This window comes from Callithrix jacchus, chromosome 7 (assembly GCF_049354715.1).
Source record: "Callithrix jacchus isolate 240 chromosome 7, calJac240_pri, whole genome shotgun sequence".
Classification (NCBI taxonomy): domain Eukaryota; kingdom Metazoa; phylum Chordata; class Mammalia; order Primates; family Cebidae; genus Callithrix; species Callithrix jacchus.
In genome coordinates, this window is record NC_133508.1 from 69,467,791 (window position 1) to 69,493,138 (window position 25,348).

Consider the following 25,348-nt stretch of genomic DNA (forward strand, 5'->3'; position numbering starts at 1 on the left):
CTTTTTGGGGCCATATCTTAGGGCACTGGGGCTTGCGGTGTGGGGAGCCCTGAACCTTCTTTGGCTGTTGTTGAGGGGTGAGCTTCCAGTGCTTCTTAGGCCCCCTGGAGGCTGCAGGTGGCTGATGAGAAGTAGCAGCAGAGCCCACCCTCTGCCTCCAGATCTGCCCTGCGCAGTCTAGGTGCAGGAAAGACAAAGGGGGCTCATGGGAAGGGGGAGACATGGCCTTGCCTTCCAAAGCCCCTTTCTACTGGGGAGACAGATTGCAGACTGGGGTTCCTGAAGGCAGGGCACCAGAGTCACCCTCAAAGAAGAAAGGCGGTTGGTGGTGGGTGTGGCAGTGGTGGGAAGAAGTCAGCCCCTGGGAGACTGAACCTGTAGGGGGCTGAGCTGGGGAAAAGGGAGGAGGCAGAGAGGGGGCTGAGCAGCCCAAGATGGGGATAAACTGAGTCCCCCAAGGATGAGGAGGAGGATCCAGACCACTCAGTGGAGAGAGGAAGAGATGATGGGGGAGGGCGCTGAGGGGGTGAGGCAGGGCAGGCCCCTCTCCCTGACCCCGGCACAGCTGGCCCTCCAGGCCTGGTGAAGACAGGGGAGGGAGCTTGCCACTGGAGGGCCCTGGGGTGGGGGCTGAGCAGCCAGTCTCTCCCAGCCCCCAGGTCCTCACGCAGGAGGCAGCTGGGAACCACCCACGCTCATCTGGCGTCTCACGCCTCCACTGGGGGTCCCAACATCCAAGCCAAGGCAGGCAGTGGAGCTGGTGTTCCGGAGGCCCAGCTGTCCCCACCCCACCCCAGCCTGGCTCTTCAGTTCCTCCAGCTGAGACCTACCCCCTGCCTCCAAGCAGGAGGGACTAAGGCTACACTCTGAGGACCTGAGAGGCTTGGTCTGGGAGCCTGGGGGTGGAGCTTTGATCTGAGCCCTGGGGAGCCCCGAGGGGCTGAGCTGCTGATGCTGAAGAAACTCTGGGCTGGGAAGGGTCCTCTGGGCAGATGGCAAATGCTGCCAGCTTTACCTGCAAGTAAATCCAGAAACCAGACCCATCCCAGCCATCTTTCAGCCTGAAATGGCTCCCGGCTCCCACCTTGCCCCCAACTCCTCAAAGTCTATTCTTGACATAATAGATCAAGGAAGTTGTCCACATGGAGGTCACACCCTCTCACTCTGCTCAAAGCCCCCCCAGGACTTCCCATCTCATCTGGAATAAAAAACCTAAAGTTCTTCTTATGGGCCCCAAGGCTCTGGATCTGCTATCATTCTGACTGCCACACCCCAATCCCAACTTTTAAAAACACATGTCTAGGCCAACACGATAGCTCACGCCTGTAATCCCAGCACTTTGGGCGGCTGAGGTGGGTGGATCACTTGAGGTCAGGAGTTCAAGAGCAGCCTGGCTAACATGGTGAAACCCCACTTCTAAAAATACAAAAAATTGGGTCCGGACGCGGTGGCTCAAGCCTGTAATCCCAGCACTTTGGGAGGCCGAGGTGGGTGGATCACGAGGTCAAGAGATAGAGACCATCCTGGTCAACATGGTCTCTACTAAAAATACAAAAAATTAGCTGGGCATGGTGGCGCGTGCCTGTAATCCCAGCTACTCAGGAGGCTGAAGCAAGAGAATTGCCTGAACCCAGGAGGCGGACGTTGCGGTGAGCCGAGATCGAGCCATTGCACTCCAGCCTGGGTAACAAGAGCAAAACTCCGTCTCAAAAAAAAAAATACAAAAAATTAGCTGGGTGTGGTGGCATGTGCCTGTAATCCCAGCTACTCAGGAGGCTGAGGCAGCCGAATTGCTTGAACCCGGGAGGTGGAGGTTGCAGTGAGTGGAGCTCATGCCATTGCACTCCAGCTTGGGTGACAAGAGCAAAACTTTGTCTCAAAAAAAAAAAAAAAAACAAAAACCCACACACACACAAACACACAAGTCTAATATCAACATGTATATTGTGTCTATTGTTTATTGTCTGCACCTGTAGTCCCACTACCTAGACAGAACAGTGCTGGCCTCAGAACTAGGGTTTTATATGCATTTGTGGAATGAATGGATGAGGTGGATGAGGGCACACACATTGGAAAAATCATTTAACCCTTCTGAGCCCAATTCTTCATGTGGACAATTAGGACCAACCCCCAGAGATGCAAAAAGGACAAAATCTCAGTCCAGCATTTAGAGACTGTCGCTGAGGCTGGGGGCAGGAGGAGCTAGGCTGGGGGTCATCAGCTCTGGAGAGGAGCTGTGCAGTGGGTCGGCAGGCAGTGATTAAGTGCCACTGAATACCCAGGCAGGAAAGGTGCTGTCCTCCAGTCACAGCCCGCACAGTCAGAGGCTGGGGAGGGAGGGAAGGACGGAGGGGGTTTTCTTGATTGGAGGTGGGAGTGGGAGGAGCAACTGACATCGAAGTTGGGAGGTAGGATTAATTCTGAGAGAGGGTAGGGTGAGGTCGGGAGTGGTGGGCTTGAGATGGAGGCCGGCTCTCCAAGGTGGAGGTGGGAAAGGGGGCGTGTCTGGTCACCTACCCCTAAGATCTCAGTAGCTGGAGGAATGGGCGCTCTACCCTCCCCGAAGAGCTCCCAGCTCTGTTAATTGGGAGTTGAGGCGCAGGAGCAGCGAGGGTGCTCAGGGTGCAGATTCTGCCCTCGGAGCGACGGGCTATTCAGAGCCCTGGTGGGTAGGGGGAAGGAAGCCGGGCTGAGCGGCCAGGGATCCCCCCCCGGCTCAGGAGAGAGGTCTTTTAGCATTACCCTGCCCCTCCGTTCCGGCCACCAGAGCTGAGATGCCGAGGAGAGGGGCGCCGCGATCCTCCTCCCCAGGCAGGGTGCTCCCTCAAGGGGAGGGCGGGGAACTGAGGGCGTCCCCTTCTCTCTTGGGGCGGGGGCGGGGCGGAGCCTAGCTCGCTGTTCCCCCAACCCCAGGACTGGCGGGGACCCCCAGGGGAGGGGCTCCGGGTGAGCGCTGCGGGGCGTCTCCTTCTCAGTCCCGCCCGCCCCTCCGGCCGCCCCTGCCGCGCGCGCCGCAGCAGCGCCGCCTTCCCTGCGCAGTCGGTGTCTCCGCGTCGCTGGGTGAGTGGGGGCCCCTCCAGCCGGGGCCGGGGGATGAGGGCAGGGGGTTTCTGGAGCCGGGGGCCCACTTCCAGGGCTTCCCAACCCCGCCGCTCCCGCGCTTCCCGGGCATCCTTGCCCCGGGGTGGTGGCTCGGGGGCGCAGGGGACTGGGACTTCCCCGGGGAGCGCGCGGTGCTCTCCAGGGTCCTGACCACCCGGTGACCGGCCCCGAAGAGCCGCGTTTGGCCGCCTGGGAGCGCCCCCTCCAGGAGGGGCCACGCGCTAAACGCTGTCCTAGTGCTGAGCGAATGGAGGCGGTGGTTGGGGGCCAGGGCTGGGGGAGGTTTGGAGCGGGTCCCCGGGGCTGGCTTCTCAGGTCGAGCTTAAGGGGGTTCCTCCCATGTGGAGGACTTGAGGTCTATGAGGACAGCTGAATCTTCTTCCAACTGGGAGGGGCAACTCCGAGGGTGGTAGGGCGAGGGGGGCACTGGAGGAGCTCTCCTGCTCTGCGCATCTCTCTGCCCCCGCTCCAGTGACCCAGTTCCTTGGACCTTGAGGAGGGCAGTGAGGGACATGCCCCAGCCCTTCTCATTTCCTCAGTCCTTTCCCACTCACTCGTCCGGTCCTTAGCCTGGGGCATAAGAGGCTGGTCTAGAAAGGAGGGGCACCAACTTACAGAAACATGCATGTGACACACCACCGAGGACACACACGGGTCCCCCAAATGGCCACACGGGCTCATTCTTTCATGTTGTGACGGGTGCATACCTGATCACATGCACATCCGATGCACATGGACGGACATAGATGGAAAGACACGGCAGGCGAATGCAGTGCAAAAAGCAGCGGCACACATCATGCATAAGCACATGCATTCACAACACACCCATTCATATGTGTGCAGAGCTGCATTCACATGTACGCACAAGGAACCCCCTCATTGCCCCAAGTGGGTGGGGGTCACTTGCACACACCCCTACACCCCTGTGCAGAACTGGCTGGCTGTTTCCTCTTCATTGCCTTCTATTTAGCCTCCACAATCTAACCTCCACTCAAGGGACCTTTCAGGACTAGATGAAAGGTAAGTGTTGGGGAGGCTTGGATAGGCATGGGGGTGTCTCCTTGGAAAAGGGGCCCCCAGGAGGTATGGGAAGGTTTGCAGCTCCCTCTCCTGGGACCTGACAGCACCCCTGGGAAAACGGAAGGAAAACAAAGAAAAATGGCAAGGGTGCCTGAAGGTCCCACGTGCAGCTGGCCATGTGAGAGGTGTCAGCATGCGAGTTGGCGTGTGATGGCATGTGTGAGACATGTGGGGTCGTGGGCTGGTGTGTCTTGATGCACAGGGTATGGGAGTTGTGCGTGGTGCCATGTGTCAGTTCGTGTGAGTTGTGGAGCAGAGGGAATGTCGCCATGTGTGGAGGCATGCTGACCCATGGGTGGGAGTGAGCCGGTACGTGAGTGGCATGGGATCCATCGTGTGGATCTCGTGAGCTGTGAAGCATACAGTTATCGGTATACATTCATTTGCACAGTTTTTGCATGAGTTTTGTGGCACCTGAGTATATGTAAATCATTTTTATTTAACACTTACGTAGCACTTATCTATGCAGCCATGGTTCTAAGTCCTTCACACGTATTAACTAATTTAATTCCCACAACAATTCTCTTAGGTAAGTACTGTTATTACCCCACTTTAAAGATGAGGCAGAGAGAGTTTAAGGAACTCGCCCAAGGTCACGTAGCTGGTAAGAGGAGGAGCTGCGATTCAAACCTATGTGATCTGACTTGATCACAGTAACACCCACAGTAACACACCTCCCTACGCTGCCTCTTGTTGGGCACACCTGTCAAAGGGAGAACAGGGCAGTGTCTGGGCTGCAGGTATGTTCTATGCTGAGCAGGCACATGTGAGACAATAAGGTAGTGGGTAGGATGGAGGAGGATCAGGTTTTCTGCACCTCTGTGAGCAACTCCAGGAGTCAGCCCTGCAATGCCATGGCTGTGTGACCTGAAGCGGCCACCTCACATCTCTAAGCCTGCCTTCCCATCTGTAAAATGGGGCAAGTTCCCATACCTCCTGTTGTGAGGATGAGATGGTGTGCATTTGTGAAGGCTTAGTGGCTGCCACTGAGAAGGGCCTCAGCAAATGTGAACCCCTTCCTTTCCTCCCTCTCCGGTCTGCTCCCCAGGAAAAGTGTGTTGTCCACCGAGATGGCAGGGAGCATGGCACAGACACAGGATGCCTGGGTCTAGGCTGTGTGATCTTGGGCCATTTCCTCTCTTTCACTGGGCCAAACAAGAGGCAGGGATGGCTGGTGGCAGGGGGACCCATCTGAAGCAGTGTCAAGTAGCCAGGAGGACCTGATCACTCCTTTCTGTCCCTTGACCCCCTTGGGGACCCAGGTGGGACTTGGCTCGGTGGCCATGGGCAAGCAGAACAGCAAGCTTCGGCCTGAGATGCTGCAGGATCTGCGGGAGAACACAGAGTTCTCAGAGCTAGAGCTCCAGGAGTGGTACAAGGGCTTCCTCAAGGACTGCCCCACAGGAATCCTCAACGTGGATGAGTTCAAGAAGATCTATGCCAACTTTTTTCCTTATGGTGACGCCTCCAAGTTCGCCGAGCATGTCTTCCGCACTTTTGACACCAACAGCGATGGCACCATAGACTTTCGGGAGTTCATCATTGCGCTGAGCGTGACCTCACGCGGCCGCCTGGAGCAGAAGCTCATGTGGGCCTTCAGCATGTATGACCTGGACGGCAATGGCTACATCAGCCGGGAGGAGATGCTGGAGATCGTGCAGGTGGGCCCCTGGGCCCCTCAGAATGCCAGGCGAAGGGTCTGGCAGCTTGCACCCACCACCCCCTTTATCCTCTCAGCAAACCTCATAGGCAAGTGGAGGCAGGGGCTATTCTTGCAATCCCATTTAAAAAATTGTTTCTTAGGAAATATTTCCCACTTAAAGAAAAGTTGAGAAAACTCCCCTATACCCTCTACCCAGATTCACCTATTTACATTTTGCCACAGTTGCTTCCTCATTATGTGCATGTGCATGTGTGCACACGAGTGTGTAACGTTTTCTTGTTGTTCTGAATATTGGTCCTTTACCCCTGGATACATTAGGATATATTTCCTAAAAATAAGGGCATTCTCTTACATAACCCCATAATATGATTACCCAAGCCAGGATATTTAACATAGAAACAATGCTATTATCTAATCTACCAACCATATTCCAATTTTGCCAACTGTCTCCATGATGTTATTTGTAGCACTTTCCGCCCTGACCTGGGGTCATGCATTGCATCTAGTTCTCGTGTCTCTTTAGCCCCTTTAATCTGGGCTAGCTCCTCATCCCTTCTTTATTGTTTATGAATTGACATTTCTGCACAGCACAGGCCAGTTATGTCTTATTGATCCTTATTTACACCAGAGGAAATGGATGCTCAGAGAGATAAAGGGATTTGTCAGTGGGCCATCTGGCACCGCTCTCCACATTCCATCTGGATACCCAGCCACCTTCTAACTGATTGAGGGCCCACTAAGAGCCTAGCATTGAGTGAGGTGCTCATGAGCTCAGTGCATGCTTACAACAACCCCATGAGACTCAGAGAGTCTCAAAGTCACACAGCACATAAGTGAGACAAGCTCTGGCTGGCCACTACTCAGAGTTGTCTACTGAGAGGGCTCTGGACTCCTGGTCAGGAGATCTGGCTTCCAGTTCTGGAAGTGGCCTTCACTCTTAGGTTGCTCATCTGTATAATGGACATGGTGATACTGACTTCACAAGATTTAAGGACCTGATACAATGCCCTTTGTGAGTACAAGTTTAAGTGTGCTACATGTGACCTTTATTTCAGAAAACTCCCAGAGCACCCATCCCCTCAGAACCAGGCTCTGGTTCTGTTTTACCTGTCCTCTTCCTTGCCTGCCTTTTTCCTAAGCCTTTACAGGTTTCTTTACCTGTTAAGGGGGTGTTAAGCCCCTTTCTCACAAGGTTATTGCAGGGATAGAGTGAGATAAGGACTTGAGCGGAGGGCTTGGCATATAATTGGTACTTGGTAGACATTAGCAATTGTCTGTTATAATTTTCTCCTCTGCACATCCTCTGCTCTGGCCAGAATGGCCTTTCCAGCATCTCTGAAATGTGCCCTGACTAATCCTGTCATGCAGCTCTGCACAAGCTCTTGCCCCCTTTCCTGCTACATCTCTGAATCCTTTCCTTTCTGGTCTCCCAGCTCCACAGACTGCTGCCCCAGCCGCTGCTGGATTCTTGACTTTGGCTTCTCCTCTTGCTAAGGTCTGGGCCTGCTCTCCATGTGGAGATGTGATGCCCTCCCCATACCTATGGCTAGAGGCAGGAGAAAGCCTTAATGTTTGTCACCGACTCCTGTGGGCCAGGCATTTGACTCTTTAGTTGCTTGATGGTAGGGGGATTTGGGGGGCCTGATGGTAGGGTCGGGTGGCCAGGGAGGGGGAGGATCACCCAGGCATGGCAGCAGCTGGACACTGATCAATCTGGAGGGATGTTCACATTCTACCATTTAGTGTGGTGCATTGGTGTGTACTGGCAAACCTCAGTCCTGCTGGAGCCACCATGCTCAGAGCATCAGTCAAACCAGACCCATTGCCTGGGCAACCTCAGGACCCGTTTCTGGTGGCCTCTGCTGTCCAGGCCCTGGCTTCCTTTATGGTGGCCCTGTGGCTCCAGATGGCTGGTGCACACAGAGCTCTGCAAGCCCCAGTGCCTGATTAATGACAAGTCAGCTCCCATGAAACCATGAGTGAGTAGCAATTCCAGACAATTAGGAGGCCCAGGAGAAGGCTGTCACAGGGTAGTGGTCACTGGCCCAGTTCTTCTCAAGACACAGCCCTGTGCCAGGTAGTGGACACACTGGAAAGGAAAAGACTGTGCCTCTTGGGGCTCCCACTCTGGTGGGGGAGACAGACGTGGAGGTCCCACTGACCAGCCTAGTGACAGGGGTGTAAAGGTGTCATCTGGGAGCCAGGGGACTGAGTGGCAGGGAAGACTTGAGGACTTGGAGGATGAATAATGACTAATATGAGCTGCTGTTTACTGACCACCCACTCAAACTGATCTCCCAGATGAGTACTCTTACAGATGAGTTTACAGATGAAGAAACTGAGGCTCACAGAGGTGAAGTACTTGTCCAAGGCTACACAGTTAGTGAGTAGTGGAACCAGGATGGCACTCCAGGTCCATCCAACTTTAGAAACTTGAGACTACCAGACCCTTCCATTCATATGCTAGTCAAACAGGTACTAATATCCTGTCACAACCGTGGCTACCATTCATTGAGCAGTTATTACAGACCGTGCCTAATGCTAAAGGCCCTGCTGATCATCACCATCCCTCTAGCAGCTAAGAGGGAGCAGGTACAAATTGAGTCTCTGCCATCAATTTGTTTTCTGAGCCTCAGTTTCTTATCTGGAAAATGGGGTTCGTGATACCTGTTTTTCAGGACTGGTGTGAGGTTTAGAAATAGTGCATATAAAGTACCTGGCACAGAGCGGGCCCCTGATAAATGGTAGTTAGTACTGTTATTCCAGGCGGAGACTGTAAATGCTGGAGAATCTGAAGGGCCAGGGGTATTGGCTGTTGGCAGAATCACCCAGCCAGGGGAAACCTGATGGTGGAGGGTCGGCAGTGGAAAGATTGTGAAGCATCTTGAATGCCAAGGGCAGAATGCTTTGAACTTGGTAGAGGGAGGTGGGAGGTGCCAATGGCTTTTAAATAGGGAAGTCCCTGCCTGGTGCCAGGTTCTGGGGATATGGGCATCAGCTAGATGCCCGTGGTCTTCATCTGTACTTCTTCTGTATGGTGGGGACTAGGAACAACCCTGCAAAGACATAATTACTTCTGGAGAGATGTCTGCAAAGGAAAAGTCCGGCAGGCTCTGGGCCCATATGCACCCTGACAGCCTGGGTTGCAGAAGACCTCACTAAGAAAACAGCATGTAAACTGAGCCCCAAGGAGGAGTGGGAGGCAGCAGAAGGAGCTGGATGCAAGGCGGGCCTGTGGGGAGGCCTGTGTGTGACGGAAGTGACGGGGTGGTATGCGGGCTGGGGAGGTAACAGTGGAGATCTGTTGTTTGGAAAGAGCTTTTGGAGGCAGCATGGGGGACAGACCTCAGGGACAGAGACTGGAAGAGACCAGTATGGAGGCTGAAGCTGGATCTGAGGCAGAAGTTTATGGGATGGGAGAAGATGGGAGGCTTCTTGGAGGCAGTGTCAGTGCGGTAAAGATGGAAGATTGAGGAGACCGTCCTTGAGCTCCAGGGGCACTGGGACCCAGGGCCTACCACAGGCCAAGCTCTGAGTGGTGCTCTGTACATTAAGTGCAAGAACTCTTTCGCTTCACCTCTGGAGCTACTGCACGTGGCGGCTGCCGCCTTCTGCCCAGCCAAGCCTGGCGGTCCCTGCCCGCTGCAGATGCTCATTTGCATTCATTTGCATACAGTTCCCCACCCCTCTGGCCCTCCAGCCCGCGCCGCGTCCCCTACCGGCTGCAGATGTCCCCGCAGCGCAGTGTCGCCCCTCGGACCGGCGCCTCCTTGGGATCACCGAGCGCGAGCCGTCCTGGGCCCCCGTGCCAGCTCGATACTTACCCCGGGCACGTGCTCCTGAGCCCGCCGCTCCAGGCCCTCCACTGTCAGGCCCCGGTGTCCTACAACATCTCTCCTGACCGCCCCCCGGCGCCCCCAAATTCCCAGCGCCTGCTTGGCGCTTTCACCTGCGGTGCCTTTGCTCCTTTCCCACCCAACCCTGCAATCGAGCAGGGCAGGGCCCGCCCGACAGCCCCTTCTTCTGGGGAGGCTTCCCGGACATGCCTTCCGAAGCCCCGGGCTCCCCATGCCTCCGTGAACCCCACTCCACCTTGCTCTGGCGGGGGCAGCAAACGTCAGCGAGCCCGGGGGCGCCTCTGAATCTCGGGAATGGGGGCTCGGGGCAGGCTCCCCTCACTCCCCGCCTCCCCTCCCGCCCCCAGGCCATTTACAAGATGGTTTCCTCTGTGATGAAGATGCCGGAGGACGAGTCGACCCCGGAAAAGAGGACTGAGAAAATCTTCCGCCAAATGGACACAAACAACGACGGTGAGGGGCACAGACGGGACGGGGTGGACGGGGCGGGCGCTTCTCCCTCCCACCTTTCCTCCCTCTCCCGCCCCCGCCCCTCCTCCCCTCGCTTGGCTGCTGCCTCCTCCCCCATCACCGCTCCCCTCGCCCTGCAGGCAAGCTGTCCCTGGAGGAGTTCATCCGCGGGGCCAAAAGCGACCCGTCCATCGTGCGCCTGCTGCAGTGCGACCCCAGCAGCGCCTCCCAGTTCTGAGTGAGAGGAGCCAGGTCCCCCCTCCTCCCCGCCTTCACCGGCCCCCTCCCGGCTCTCAGCTTCCTCTTCTTTGTGTCTATCTGACTGGGGGCCAGACTGGGGAACCCTCCTCCCCAGGTCTGCCCTGTGGGGGGCCTCCGGAAAAGGGAACCCTGTGGTACCCCCAGGCCCAAGCAATCAAGCCGTTAGCACCCCCTAATCCCAGAGGCAACGACAGAGGCACAGGCTGGCTTGGTCTGCCCCTCAGTCAGGCCCTTTTACTGAGACATCCCACCCCGCCAGCCCCAGGCCAGACCCCTCCCCCAACCGGGCAGTCTCCCCGTCTTGCAGGTCTCATCTTGGGGGTTAGGGGAAGTCATGCCCAGGGGTGGGGCCTGTCTTTTTATCTGTAAGGGAGAGGATTCCAGGGGTGTGGGGTTGAAGGAAGAGGCTTCCTTGAGCCAGCCTTCCCTGGAGGGCCTCACCCCTTCCCACCCCAGTCCTTGCTGGTCCCTAGGCCAAGCTACCAAGTGAAACCTCCCAGGATACCAGCTTGCCAACTGTGGGTCCCAGGAAGCCCTGCCTGCTTTTTAACACTTGGATACGCACAGACCCACGTAGCTCTCCATGTTTTGCCTCACACACACACAGGCCCACAGACAGATGGGCAGATGCACCCAGAGCCCTGTGCACAGCATCCTGCGTGGGAAAGAGACACGCCCCCCCCCCAGCTGAGCCTGTTCTCCCCTCTGTCCCCCCAACCGTCCCCCTGCATGCAACCAAATGGAGCATCTCTGTTCTTTTTAATAATTTCAGAATAAAGTCTCATTTCAGTGCAGTGGCCTGGGTGGTGGGGGTGGGGGAAAGCCCCACTTGGGTCCCTGATAGTCCCTTGAGCCCTCTCAGGCCAGCTCCAGGAATCCTGGCCTGGTCACAGAGCACAGTTGTTTGCAGGGTCCTAGTGGCCGTGGGCCCTGGGCAAGACATCATCTCTCAGAGGGTCAGAGGCCCCGAGCTGGTGCAGCTCAGCAGGTCACGGCTCTCCACCAGTTCTGGGCTCTCCGGCATCTGCAGAGACACAAGAGGCTGCCAGACCCACTGGTTCTCAGCCTGGGTCTCCCCCTCCAGGACATCCAGGAAATGGGAGGAGGGGAGGGCTAGAAGGATCTCTGGGGGCAAAGGGGCATCACTACCCACCCCACTGCAAGAGCCAGGCCAGACCCTTGGAATGCCCCCAGTGTGAGCCCAGATACCCCTGCCACTCCCTCAAGACTCCTCCAGGGCCCTAGGAGAGCCAGGTGTCAGCTGTGTGAATCTGCTGGGAGATCTCATCTCTCCCAGCCACCAAGCCTCTCCCTTCACTCCTGGAGAGAAAACTTTTGCCCCATTTCTCAAGGAGGGGGCCCATGCACAGGGGTGGAGCAGAGCAGCTTGGGGTCCCTGGCAAGGGCTCCCAGGAAATCTGGGGAGTCAGGGCTGTGGAGGGGACTTACCATGTGGTGGCTGCTTTTCCCCCACCAAGGCCTCAGCTCCAGCAGCTGGTGGGTGAGCTGAGCACAGCGCACAGCAAACACGTTCTCTGCCACGCAGAGTACTAGGGCAATGCCCCAGAGGCACAGGCTGGAGCTCTGCGGGGCATGGGGTAGAGATGGCTGGCTGGGGTCAGAGGTGGAGGGTGGACTCCAAAAGCCCTTCCCACCCCTTTGAGGGCCTGGTGCTCCTACCCCAGGCCTGGGAACTCACATAAATGCGTGTGGGGTCGAAGGGACAGTCAGGTGCGAGGGCCAGTAGTTCAGAGCTCCCAAAAGTGCAGGCAGCCAGCAATGCCTTGCCCTGGGTGGCGAAGGTCACGGCGATGGAGGCCAAGAGGCCAAGGGCACAGGTCAGAGAGAGAAGAGCACAGGCCACGCTCGAGCTAAACACTGTCCATCGCTGGACACGGGAGGCCACTGGTCAATGGGCATCGTGCTTGGCCCCCATGGGCAGCTCTGATCTCCCTGAGGGTCAGCCTGACCCCCTCCAAGGAGGCCAGGCCCCTGGGGGTGGCTGCCGCCCCTACCCTTCCCCCACAGTCCCATCCCAGGAGGCACCACGTACCAGGGGGGTGCTGGGGAGGTAGCGGGACAACACGATGCCTGCGATGCCTGAGGTGATGACCTGTAGGGAAGACTCAAGTCAGGCCTTACTCCTTGTCTGGAGGGGCAGGGACAGGGGATCAGGGCCACTCTGGGATAATAACCTCACCAGTGCCAACCATGGCCATCCAGACTCCCTCACCCCTCACCCCCTGCTTAGCCTGGGCCTCACATCTCCACCTGCCTCCTTGTAGTCCAGCCTGGAGTGATGTTTCTAAAAGTCACTCCCTGTCTACAACCTTCTATGAGTACCCACTGCCTATGGCTGTGTCTCAGTCAGGGTTGTGTATCCTGGGGCCACCAGGGCATGCCAGGGTATGGCACCTTTCTGGAATGGATTTTGGAAGAAACTAACCCAGTTAGCAACGAACTAAAATCAAAATTGTTACACTGAAACCAACCAGGACATGTTATGGAGGAGAACTTTAAATCCCTGGGAGTATTTTCAATGATTCCAGGCTTTCAGTGACTAAAACCCCTCCCCAGCGCTGTTGGCTTCTCAGCCCCACCTGGGCTACTCTCCTCCCTCTCTGCCCTGCATGTGGACGCCCATGCACAGCCTGCTCAGGATGCTGCCCACGCACCCTCTCACCAGGAACACCCTTCCTACTCCTCTGCCTGTGCGGATCCTGCAAGCCCTGCCCGGGTTTGCACACGCTTCCCTAACCAGCCTTGATCCCAAGGGGTGGGACCACCCCACAATTCAGCCCGACAACCATCCTCTGGATCTTTGGGCTCCACCCAGCCAGTCTTCCTCCTGATGTTCCTCACTGGATCCATCTGAGGCAGGTGGTATGACGGGGTCCTGGAATCCAGGCCCGCCATGGACCTTTAATTCACATGAAAGCCACAACAAAGTGTCTCAATCTCTCTGGGCTTAGCCCTGCTCTGCAGGATGAGCTCACAGAAAGGACACTGGCTGGTGTCAGACACAAAGAGGTTCCAATCTGGTTTGGCTTCTGTGTAACCGCAGGAGGTTGGGTGAATCCCCGAGTCTTGGTTTCTCTTTTGCGAAAGAGGGATAATAATGGCCCCCAGTTGCTGGGAGCAGTGAGGATTAACTGAGTGAAGGGAAGGCTAAAGTGGTCCAGCTCAAAGCCCATCCCTGGTGGACCTCCTCGCCCTGAGCTCACTGCTTTCCCTGCCTTCCTCACAACAGTATCAGTCAGAGGAACTCCAAGGACCCTGCACACATCCGCCAGCTCTGCCCCACCCACTGACAAAGCCTCTCCTACTTGCTGGGACCTATGACCCCCATTCTCCCAAGCCTCGAGGCCAGCAGGCTGTCTGAGCTTTATTTTGCAAGGGAGGAACAGGCCTAGAGAGAGAGAAATAAGTCCCTCAGCCAGGCAGAGGCAGGGATGGAATTCAGACATTGATGTGCAGAAGGATCTTCCCCAGAGGCTATGGCCACTTCTGCTGACCAGCAGGAAAGAACTTTAGAAACTTGAGACTACTAGACCTGTCCATTCATGTGCTAGTCAAACAGGTACTGATATCCGGTCACAACTGTGGCTACCATTCGCTGAGCAGTTGCTACAGATCAGGCCTAATGCTACGCTCCTACCAAATTAGTTTTCTCAGCTTCTCCAGAACAGATCTTAGCCATTTCTACCTCCAACCTTTCCGTCTCACATTCTCTGTACTCGGAATGCCATCCCAGCTTCCTTTCCTGCCTACTACTAGCCTCAACATGCCACATGCCTGGGTTATGGTCGTGGCAGCCCATTTGTGAACTCCTGCTCATCCATCAAGACCCAGCTCAGAGGCTGCACTCTGAAATGCCCCGGGACCCTCCCAAGCTCACCTGCTGCTCCTTTCTTCTGTCCAGTGGTGCTGTGGATATTTCTCAAGCATAATGATAATCTTAGCTCACAATAGCGGGCACTAACAACATGCCAGACACTGTGCTAAGCACTTCGTGTGGTTGAGCTCATCCGTACTCATCAAGACCCTTGGAGGTAAACACTGTTACCCCATTTTATAGATGAAGAAGTGAGTGACTTGGGCAGTTGGTGGCGGAGCAAGGGTTAGTCCTTGAGGCTGCTGCCTACCACGGATTCTGGGTGGAGATTTGTTGAAGACCCTTCAAGCCCCCTCCATCCCTCCCCTACCAGCTCCCAGCCTGGCCATACCACAATGGCAGAAGTGACAGACAGGATGTTGACCACACAGTACTGCAGAGCCACAGCATCGTGGGGGGTGCCCACGTAGCGCAGCACTGTGCCATGGAGCAGGGCAGCTGTGATGAAGCTCACGTGGCCCAGCACCACCAGCACCAGGCCTGTCTTCATCAGCACCTTCCGGAAGTCATCCACACTCAGGCCTCCTGTGGGGGACAGCTATGTCAGGACTGTTCGTGGGGCTTATCCTGCTGGGCAGAAGGGGAAGCCGATGCTGTGGCCCTAGTGATGTACATTGGGTTCTGAATCTATTTCTGGATGACTTGGAGCCAGTAACTTGCCTTCTCTGAGCCTCAGTCTCTTCATCCATAAAAGGGGCTGGGGATGCCTTTGTGAGTCCCAAGGACTCTAAGTCTGGACAAGCATACAGGTGGCTCTTAGCAGTAGTGCTTGTTAGTGTTCAAGGTCATGAGTGGGGGGTGCTAGCTCAGGTCTCTAGCTCTAGACTTGGAGATCTTTCCACTAAGCTCCCCATTTACTGATTCATGTCTTCATTACACATGTTCACAGAGTGCCTGCTCTGTGCCAGGCCCTAGGGTACCTCAGTGAGCTCCATAGGCCACAAGGAGCCAGAGTTTATTAGGTAGGAATTGGGCCCAGCTCAGTACTCAGCTTGGTGAATAGGGTCTGGTACACAGCAGATGCTCACAGAGCTGCTGAACTGAACTGCCCAGAGCCAGGTGAGTCTGGGCAGGTAACTCAAACTCTGAGTCTCCAGGTGCCCATCTGTAAAATGGGAAGAAGAACCTTGCCTCTCAGTGAGTCCATGAGGAAGTGGATGGGAAAGTGTGGCATACCCTGAGGGTACTGTGTAAAGGAAGCGCTCAGCACAGGGGGTACTAGGCAGGATGGAGTGAGTGGGGAAGCCTGGGGTCAAAAGGACATTGAGCTGGGCATGGTGGCTCATGTCTGTAATCCCAGCACTTTGGGAGGCAGAGGTGGGTGGATCATGAGGTCAAGAGATCGAGACCATCCTGGCCAATATGGTGAAATCCCGTCTCTACTAAAATATAAAAAATTAGCCGGGCATGGTGGTGTACGCCTGGAGTCCTAGCTACTTGGGAGGCTGAGGGAAGGGAATCACTTGAAACCAGGAGGTGGAGGTTGCAGTGAGCCGAGATTGAGCCACTACACTCCACCCTGGTAACAGAACAAGACTTCATCTCAAAACACAAACAAACAAACAAAAAAACAAAAACGAAAAATTGGGGATGGGACATTGGGACTCATTCAGATGCTCTCAGTGGCAAAGTGGCAACCTAGCCCTACCTGCACATGCCAGCTCCTGACCTGCTCTCTGGAATTTGCCTGAGTCCTAGCTCTGCCCTCAAGGAGATACATTATACTGACCCCTAGGCCCTGCCAGCCCCTCACTAGAGCCAGCTCTGAGACTTGAAGACCGTGACCAAGACTGCTCCCATCAGGAGCAGTTAAAGAAGCATGCATTGTGACCAAGACTGCTCCCATCAGGAGCAGTTAAAGACCATGCACCAGCCCCTTCCCTCTCTGGGCCCCAAATTCCCCATCTATAAAATGGGAGGCATTGGTCCACCCAGCCTCTGAGACCCCTGGAGCCCACAGAACCCTCTGAAGCTGAACCAGGTCTAGGAGAAGAGGGCAGACGATGGGCTGGACAGGCACTGTGAGGCTGAAATGGCATTGTGAAGACAGACTGCCAGCCAAGCAGGAAGGGGCACGGCAGCTTCAGCGCAGGAGCCTGACTCACCTCACCCCCACTACTCACCTACCTGGGAGCTCCGTGCCTACCTCCCAGTTCAGGGCTGGGCTCAATAACAGCAGCATCCCAGGACCAAGACTTTGGTCAAAGAGGAGGCACAGTGCCAGCATGGGGCTGTGCCTGGAGCACTGGACTAAGTCTGGAGCTGTCCTTGGCTTTATTTATTTAATGTATTGAGACAGGGTCTCACTCTGTAGCCCAGGCTAGAGTGCAGTGGCCTCATCATGGCTAATGCAACCTCTGCCTCCTGGGCTCAGGTGATCCTCCCACCTCAGCCTCCGGCTAGGTAGCCAGGCTAATTTTTTTTTCTTTTTCTTTTTCTTTTTTTGTAGAGACAGGTTTCCCCATGTTGGCCAGGCTAGTCTCTAACTCTTGGACTCAAGCAATCCTCCTGCCTCGGCCTCCTAAAGTGCTGCCTCCCAAATGAAGCCCAGCTGGCTTCACTTCTAAGTTACCACTGGGAGCTCTTAGCAGCACTGCCAGTACGGTGCTAAGCGCTTTACTCTTGGGAGCTGCCCTCATCCTCATAGTAGTCCTAGGGGGTGGGTCCCCCTCTTACAGGCAAGGAAACTGAGGCTCACAAGGTCTTTTGGCCAGACAGTAGGGACCCCCCCCCACCCCGGGGCTTTCTGCTGCCCACAAGCAGCATCACTGTGCCCAGGCACTGGAGGGAGGGGGCACATCAGTCCCTCTCCCCCGCTACTGATCCTGTTAGAGGGGATTGCATACAGCCCTTCCCCTCCTGGCAGTGGGAGGGTGGGGGGTATGCAAGTGGGAGCCCCTGGCAAGGCTGGGGAAGCTGAGGCCTGGTCCGGGGGTCCCTTCTGAGTGAAGGTGGGGGCTGCTGTTTCCACATCTCCTCTGCCGCCCACCCGGGAGTCCCCGAGGGCAGTCGTGCCCCTCCGCAGGAAAGGAAAGAGAGGGCTAGGGGAAGAGACGCTACAGCCACATGAGAAGACCCACGCAGCGCTCCTCCCTCCATCTAACTGCTGGGGAAACTGAGGCCCAGAGAGGAAAGTGATCAGCCCCAGGCCGCTCAGTAAGTTAGAGGCAGAGCGTGCGGCCTGGACCCCAGGGGCTCGGACTCCCGGCACAGTGCTCCGCCCCCGCGGGAGGGTTGGAGTGGTTCGGGGCCTCCCGCGCGCCCCCAACCGCTCACCGAGGCGCAGACACATGTCGGATTCGCGCGGGTCCGGCCGCCGGCTTCAGCGCGGCTCCCGAGGCTCTGGGCCGCCCGGGGACCCCGCTCCCATCCCGCTGGCCAGTCGCCCGCGCGCCCCGCACCGCGGCGCTCGCCTACTTCCCGCCCGGAGCCCGGGGCTGGGCGGTGCCGGGCCGGCCTCCCTTCCCGTCACCCCCCGGGCCGCCCGGCCCCGCAGCGCCCCCGCGGCTCGTGCGCCTCCCGGCCGGTCCGACCGGCTGAGCAGCCCGCGGCCCGCCCGCTGAGTCAGGCGCCGCCCCGCCCGGCCCGCCCGGCGCCTAGCCGCCCGCCCTCTCGGCCCACCCGCAGCGGCCGGCCAGCTCTACAAGGGGAAACTGAGGCTCCGAGGAGCCGCCCCGCCCGGGCCCGCGGGCGAGCTGGGTGGGGGCTGCACGGGAGCTGTGGTTCCCGTGACCTGGGGGGCGCCTGGGCGGAAAGCCCCCGGAGGACAGGGCTGGGACGGAGAGAGGCAGCGGGGGCGGTGAAAGAGCTGCTGGGGTCTGGGGTCTGACCCTGCCTGCTGTGTGACCTCAGGCAATGTTTTCCCTCTCTGGGCTTACCTTCACCGCCCGCGAGTCTGGTCTTCCACGCCGAAAAAGGCGCTTTACGTCTCCTTCTTGGTTGGGAGGGCCTCACTTTCCTTTTTGGAAAATCAGGAATAATAATTCCTGTCCCCTAAGGTCGTGGTGAGCCAAAATAGGATACAAAAATGAGGTAAGAAAGCGCTTTCCGCCGGGCACAGTGGTTTATGCCTGTAATCCCAGCACTTTGGAAGGCCTAGGCAGGCAGATCACCTGAGGTCAGGAGTTCGAGACCTGCTTGGTCAATATGGTGAAACTCCGTCTCTACTAAAAATACAAACATTAGCTGGATGTGGTGACGTCCGCCTGTAATCCCAGCTAATGGGGAGGCTGAGACCAGAGAATCGCTTGAAACTAGGAGGCAAAGGTTGCAGTGGGCTGAGATTGTACCACTCCATCTCAAAACAACAAAACAAAAACAATAACATGCTTTGGAAACTCTCCAGAAGTTAACAAACTAGCAGGAGCGCATAGTAGGAGCTTTATTAGTACTGGCTGTGGGTTACTGAGCCCTTTAATGTACCAGGATGGACCCCAGTGAGGTCCCTTGTTAGTCTCAGCATTCATGCCGGGAGGTATCATTCCTGCACCTTTGGGTTCAGAGACCACTCACCCAAGACCACCAGCTGGAAGTGGTGGAGTAGGCAGGAGCCTGGAATCCGCCGGGTCTCTCTGTCCAAGTTTTGTAGAGTGGCCACACCGTGGATGCCTCCCTGGGCTCTCCAGGTCCTTGGAGTGGGCCCATGGGAGGCACTTACTGTGGGATCCGGGCAACATCTGTTCACAGCTTGCCCCACTTACCCCACTGGGCAGTGGCCCAGAGGGCAGGGGCTGGCCTGATGTCTTTGGGTTCTTGACTGGGGCCTAGCTGGGGGCTGTCCACTGACTGTGTGTCTTTCTGCAAACCTGTACTGACTCCTGCTTTGCTGTGTGTGTTGTGCAGTTGGGTCAGATATGGAGCCTCTGGAGTCTGGAGAACACAGTAACACCATGGGAGGCAGTGGAACCATTTCTCCTAGGAAGCCCCCTGGGGCATCCCATCTGGTAACCCCCAAGCAGAGGTGATTCCCTATCATCTGCTGTCTGAAGGGTGATAATGTGCAGGGGATTCTGGGTGGGGAGACAGATTTGCCAGGTGGAAGGGAAGATGGGGGCAGTTGATGATGACATCAGGCTGGCACTAGAATGTTGATGTCCTTGGATAATCTTTTAGTAGGGCAATTGGGTAGTACTCATTCATATTGTAAATGATCAGACACTTGTAACTGTGGCCCAGAAATTCCATTTGTAGGTCTTTGTCCTACCCACCAGGGTACAGAGATATGCATGCATTTAATGGTGTATGTGGACAAATTGTTCCTAGTAGCAACAATGGCACCAAAATAACCAAGAGAGGTGCAGGGAGCGAGGAGAAGGATTTTGCTCTTTGTTTTACGTGTGGCTGTATAGTTGGAGTTGGAGTCTTACAGTGAACACTTATGCCTTGGTTTTGTTAAAAAGGAAGGAAGGGCCAGTGGGCACAGTGTCTCATGCCTGTCATTCCAGCATCTTGGGAGGTGGATCACTTGAGGCCAGGAGTTGGAGACCACCCTGGCCAACATGGCAAAACCCCGTCTCTACTAAAAATACAAAAATTAGCTGGGCTTGGTGGCAGGCACCTGTAATCCCAGCTACTTGGGAGGCTGAGGCAGGAGAATCACTTGAACCTGGGAGGTGGAGGCTGCAGTGAACTGAGATCATGCCACTGCACTCCAGCCTGGGTGACAAAGAGAGAAAAAAAAAGAAAGAAAGGAAGGGCCGCTTCACCACCACTGCCCTGCCCTCATTCCACCAACAGCTTGTGATGCCAAAGCCCACCTCCCAGGGGTTGCCCCGGAGAGCGCAGGTGGTCACTGCAAGGCTGATGTCAAACTTTGTGTGCGTGCATGGATGTGGCTTCTCTATCAGTCTGGCTCTGTGGCCCAGGCTGGAGTGCAATGGTGCGATCTCAGCTCACTACAATCTCTCCCTCCTGGGTTCAAGCAATTCTCCTGCCTCAGCCTCCCAAGTAGCTGGGATTACAGGCACCTGCCATCATGCCCGGCTAATTTTTGTATTTTTATAGAGACGGGGTTTCACCATCTTGGCCAGGCTGGTCTTGAACTCCTGACCTCATGATCCACGCATCTTGGCTTCCCAAAGTGCTGGAATTACAGGCGTGAGCCACCGCGCCCAGCCCAAGGACTTTTTAAAGACCCCACAGCATATATCAGTGGCAAAGCTGAGACTTGAATCTGAACCTGTCTGACTGTGAGGCTGCTCCTGACTTCTGAGTGTGTGTGTGTCAGAGGTGGGGAAAGCCACAGCCCCCAGAAGTGTGCCTGCCCTGTGGGACCTCTGAGGAGGGAAACTTTCCACCTGCTTCTCTCCAGACCATAATTTCCCAGATATTAGTCAACCTCAGTGGTCTGAAGTTATTGCCACTTCTTTTCCTTATTACCATGTGGCCAAAGTCCATCAGTGCCAGCTACCTGGCAAGCCTTGGCCCCTGCCCCACCTATGTGCACACTGGCCTGAGGTTCTGGAAACAACTCCAGGCCTGAACTCTAATTCCTTATCCTCCGTCAACTCACTGTGATATCCTGGCAGCTCACTGCCATTTCCTGGGCCTCAGTTTCCCTATCTGTCAAATGGGGATGATGATTTTCTTTCCAGCCTTCCCAGATTTTTTGAGCCATAAATGACTTTCGAGATATGAAAGTGCATTGGAACCTAGCCAGAGAAATACAAGTAGCAGTTACCTTCCTGGAACATTTAACAACCAGGTGTGGCCCAGTGCATTTAGCTGGGAGCTGGGTCTCCCCAGGCATGGGCTCCCATGGGGCTGCTCAGCTGGGGAGGTAGGTTTCCCTCCCCCTCTCCTCTCCCTTCCTCCTCCCCCATCCTCCTCCCTGTCCTCACCTCCCCTCCCCTCTTTTCCCTTACCTTCCATTTTCTTTCTTCGAGATGGAGTCTTGCTCTATCACCCAGGATAGAGTGCAGGTGTAATCTTGGCTCACTGCAACCTCTCTCCCAGGTTCAAGTGAGTCTCCTGTGTCAGCCTCCCAAGTAGCTGGGACTACAGATGGATGCTACCACGCTCAGCTAATTTTTTGTATTTTTAGTAGAGCCAGGGTTTCACCATGTTAGCCAGGCTGGTCTCGAACTCCTGACTTCAGGTGATCTGCCCGTCTCAGCCTCCCAATGTGCTGGGATTAAAGGCGTGAGTCACCACGCCCCCCCTCCCCTTTTTTTTGAGACAGCGTCTCTCTTTTTCACCCAGGCTGGAGTTCAGTGGCTCAATGTTGGCTCATTGCAACCTCCACCTCCCAGGCTCAAGCCTCCCACTTCAGCCTCCCAAGTAGCTGGGACCACAGGCACATGCCACCATGCCTGGCTATTTTGTAAAACTTTTTGTAGAGACAAGATCTTACTATATTGCCCAGACTGGTCTCGAACTCTTGGCCTCAAGCAATCCTCCCATCTCAGCCTCCAAAGTGCTGGGATTTTAGGCTGTGTGCCCGGCTTTATGTTTTATTTTGTGTTTTTCTATGTGCATATGTGATTTTTTTTCTTTCTCCTCTGAGACTTCTGCTACCTGGCTCTACTCTGCTGTGCCTCCCATCACCTTCATCTTCACTGCATCTTCCATCTGCCCTGTCACCTCCCTTCATTCATCCAGGACTGGAGTTTCTGTCCTAATGTCCTGCTCATCTGTGTGAATGTCCTCCGGGACCCTTCCTTGCTGTCCTCAGTGGCCTTCATTATGACTCTAACTATTCTGTCCAGAGCCACGCCTAGAACAGCCTTCTCTGAAATCCCAACCCCAGGCACCACCAAGTCCTCCCTGGGAGCATGCCTGGATTCGGACCCCCGTACCGGCCCCTTCTGTTTTCTTCCTTTCAGTTAGCCCCTTCTGGCCTCTTCATCACCAAGCCTAAACCACAAGGTTGAGCATCTGAAGGCCAGCTCAGTTGTCCCAGAGAGAGATAAGGCCTATAGGGGGCTTGGACTTGGACCAGAATGGTAGCTGTTAAGATGGAGAGAGGAAGCAGATTTGAGATAGGTAACTCATATGCACATTAATGTCTGAAAACCACTGTTCTAAGTCCTCTCAACTCCATACAAAAAAAATTTTATTTTATTTATTTATGTTTTTAGGTAGAGTCTCACTCTGTTACCCAGGCTGGAGTGCAGTGGTGCCAACTTGGTTCACTGCAACTTCCATCTCACAAGTTCACGTGATTCTTGTACCTCAGCCTCCTGAGTAGCTGGTATTACAGGTGCCAACCACCATGCCTGGCTAATTTTCATATTTTTAGTAGAGATGGGGTTTCACCATGTTAGCCAGGCTGGTCCTGACCTCAGGTGATCCACCCACATTAGCCTCCCAAAGTGGTGAGATTACAGGTGCAAGCTGCTGCACCCAGCCCATTTAAACAAATTTTTTTAAATTTGTCTAGAATTTTTATAGACTTTCATAGAATAAAAATTAGTATAGAATTAAGCAGGGTTAAAAAAATATCATTCCTCTCCCTCCGTACTCCTCCCAGTTTACAGACTCCTCTCCATCCCTTACCTCCCCCTTCATCTGCTTTCATCCCATCAGCTATAAACTCACGCAAGTCTCTTTTGTCCTAAAAACCACAACCTCCCCTTGACCCTCTTTACGTTTCTAGTGACTGCTTTTCACTTCTTTTCCCTTTGCCCTCGAACCTCTGGAGTGAGTTATCTTTGCTGTCTCCACCTTTCCAACTTTCACTTCCTCTTCCGTTCACAGTAGTGTGGCTTCAGCTTCAGTGGAAGAGTCCTTGCCATGGTCACCAGTGACTTCTAATTTGGCTAATTCCAATGGAAGCATTTCATTCCTTTTTTTTTTATGAGACGGAGTTTCGCTCTTGTTACCTAGGCCGGAGTGCAATGGCGCGATCTTGGCTCACTGCAACCTCCGCCTTCTGGGTTCAGGCAATTCTCCTGCCTCAGCCTCCTGAGTAGCTGGGATTACAGGCACGCACCACCACGCCCAGCTAATTTTTGTATTTTTAGTTGAGACGGGGTTTCACCATGTTGACCAGGATGGTCTCGATCTCTTGACCTCGTGATCCACCTGCCTGGGCCTCCCAAAATGCTGGGATTATAGGCATGAGCCACCGCGCCCGGCCACATTTCAGTCCTTACATAGCCACTCTCTGCATCTCTTTCTGGAGCTTCCTCCTGCCTCTCTGGTTGTTCCTTCTCAGTCTTCTTTGTGGACTTTTTATCTTCAGCTCAACCTTGGAATTACTAGATTTTCTTGCGTTCTTTCTGCTTCCTTTACTTTTCCCATCGGCTGGCTTGTGCACTCATGGTTCTCCTTTTATATGATGAATCTCAAATCACTATTCCCAGACTAGATTCTCCTCTTAGCATTGGACTCAGATATCCAACTACATTACCTTTCCACCTGGGGGTCCTATCACCACCTGAAGCTCAGCAGGCACCAACTGATCACTTCATCTTTCCTCCCAAACTATATTTTCCTATCTCAGTTGGTGGCATTGTGATGTACCCAAGTCAAAAGCTGGGAGTCATTTTTTACTCTTCCCTTTCTTTCTACATAAAGTCAATCACCGAGTCCTGTCAAATTATGTCCATAAATATTTCTGTAATGAGTGACTTCCTCTTTGTCTCTGCTACTGTTGCCCTTGTTCACATAGCATCTGTTGTCCACCAATTTTTCCACACTACTGAATAATCTTCTTAAAGTATAAATCAAATCATTATATTCTTCTGCTTAAAACCAGTAACATGAAAGAAATGAAAGGCCAGGCACACTGGCTCATACCAGCACTGTGGGAGGCCAAGGTGGGAGGATCATTTGCAGTCAGGAGTTCAAGTCCAGCGAAGGCAACATAGTGAGACCCCATCTCTACCCTCCCCGACCCCTGCTGCAAACTAGCTGGGTGTGTGGCACCTGTGGTCCTAGCTACTTGGGAGGCTGAAATGGAAGGACTGCTTGAGCCCGGGAGTTCACAGTGAGCAACAGAGCAAGATCTTATCTCTTGAAAAGAAATTAAAGAAGACATAAGTAAATAGACATTCTAAGTTCATAGATTGGAATACTTAATATCACTAAGATGGCAGTTCTTGCCAAATTGATCTACAGATTCAGTATGATCCCTATAAAAATCCAAGCTGCTCTGGAGGGAGGTTGAGAGAGGAGTGAGAGTTGAAAAATTACCTACCAAGTACAATGTTCATAGTTTGTACGCTGGATACAATAGAAGCCTGATCCCCATCACTATGCAATATACCCATGTAACTACAAGCACATGTACCCCTGATTCTAAAATAAAATAGTTTAAAAAATGCAAACAGCCATGTAAGGTGGCTCACACCTCTAATCCCAGCACTTAGGGAGGCCAAGGCAGGCGGATCACCTGAGGTTGGGAGTTTGAGACGAGTCTGACCAATATGGAGAAACCCTGTCTTTACTAAAAAAAAATACAAAATTAGCTGGATGTGGTGGTGTGTACCTGTAATCCCAGCTACTTGGGAGACCAAGGTAGGAGAATTGCTTGAACCCAGGAGGCGGAGGTTGTGGTGAGCCAAGATTGCACCATTGCACTCCAGTCTGGGTGACAAGAGCGAAACTCTATCCCAAACTGCCTTTTTTTTTTTTGCAGAAATTGGTAAACTGATCCTAAATTTATATGGAAATACAGAAGCTCCAGAATAGCCAAAGCAATCCTGAGAAAGAAAAGCAAAGTTGGAGAACTCACATTTCCCAATTCGAATTTACAGTAAAGTTAAAATAATCAAGACAATGTGGTACTGACATAAGGGTGGACATATGGATCAATGGACTGGAATTGAGAGTCCAAAAATAAAGAAACCAGAAATAAACAAGATATAAGAATACACATTTTTCTTTCTTTCTTTCTTTCTTTGTTTTTCGAAAAGGAGTCTCACTCTGTCTACCAGGCTGGAGTGCAATGGCGCAATCTCGGCTCATTGCAACCTTTGCCTCCCTGGTTCAAGCAGTTCTCCTGCCTCAGCCTCCTAAGTAGCTGGGATTATAGGCATGGCCACCACGCCCGGCTAATTTTTTTTTTTTTTTTTAGTAGAGACAGAGTTTCACCAT

General features: G+C 54.4%; 2 protein-coding genes and 1 long non-coding RNA gene across 10 annotated transcripts; 2 read left to right on the top strand and 1 right to left on the bottom strand.

Annotated features, from left to right (window-relative positions):
• Positions 1-2,374: 2,374 nt before the first annotated feature.
• HPCA (hippocalcin) lies at positions 2,375-11,207 on the top strand. 4 transcript variants are annotated; one of them, XM_078331111.1, is made up of 4 exons: positions 2,375-2,408; positions 5,445-5,843; positions 10,050-10,155; positions 10,293-11,207. In XM_078331111.1, the coding sequence occupies exons 2-4, from the start codon at positions 5,466-5,468 to the stop codon at positions 10,388-10,390; spliced, it is 582 nt and encodes a 193-aa protein (XP_078187237.1). In that variant the 5' UTR covers positions 2,375-2,408; positions 5,445-5,465; the 3' UTR covers positions 10,391-11,207. The 4 variants fall into 4 exon arrangements, with proteins under 4 accessions (XP_078187237.1, XP_054115081.1, XP_002750631.1 ...); XM_054259106.2 differs by lacking the exon at positions 2,375-2,408 and adding an exon at positions 2,530-2,665; XM_002750585.6 differs by lacking the exon at positions 2,375-2,408 and adding an exon at positions 2,974-3,060.
• TMEM54 (transmembrane protein 54) lies at positions 11,154-17,751 on the bottom strand. Of its 5 annotated transcripts, none has more exons than XM_009000847.4 (6): positions 17,585-17,751; positions 14,640-14,833; positions 12,467-12,526; positions 12,113-12,202; positions 11,863-11,997; positions 11,154-11,437 (listed from the first exon to the last, which is right to left on the bottom strand). In XM_009000847.4, exons 1-6 carry the CDS (start codon positions 17,598-17,600, stop codon positions 11,363-11,365), a joined length of 570 nt encoding a protein of 189 aa, XP_008999095.1. In that variant the 5' UTR covers positions 17,601-17,751; the 3' UTR covers positions 11,154-11,362. The 5 variants fall into 5 exon arrangements, with proteins under 5 accessions (XP_008999095.1, XP_002750633.1, XP_035164516.1 ...); XM_002750587.5 differs by having other exon boundaries at positions 12,113-12,301; XM_035308625.3 differs by having other exon boundaries at positions 12,113-12,301; positions 14,640-14,875.
• A 450-nt stretch (positions 17,752-18,201) lies between these two features.
• LOC118155397 (uncharacterized) lies at positions 18,202-25,027 on the top strand. Its single transcript, XR_004745876.3, has 3 exons — positions 18,202-18,340; positions 19,151-19,268; positions 24,891-25,027. It is a non-coding gene; the product is annotated as an uncharacterized LOC118155397 (long non-coding RNA).
• The last annotated feature ends 321 nt before the right edge of the window (positions 25,028-25,348 follow it).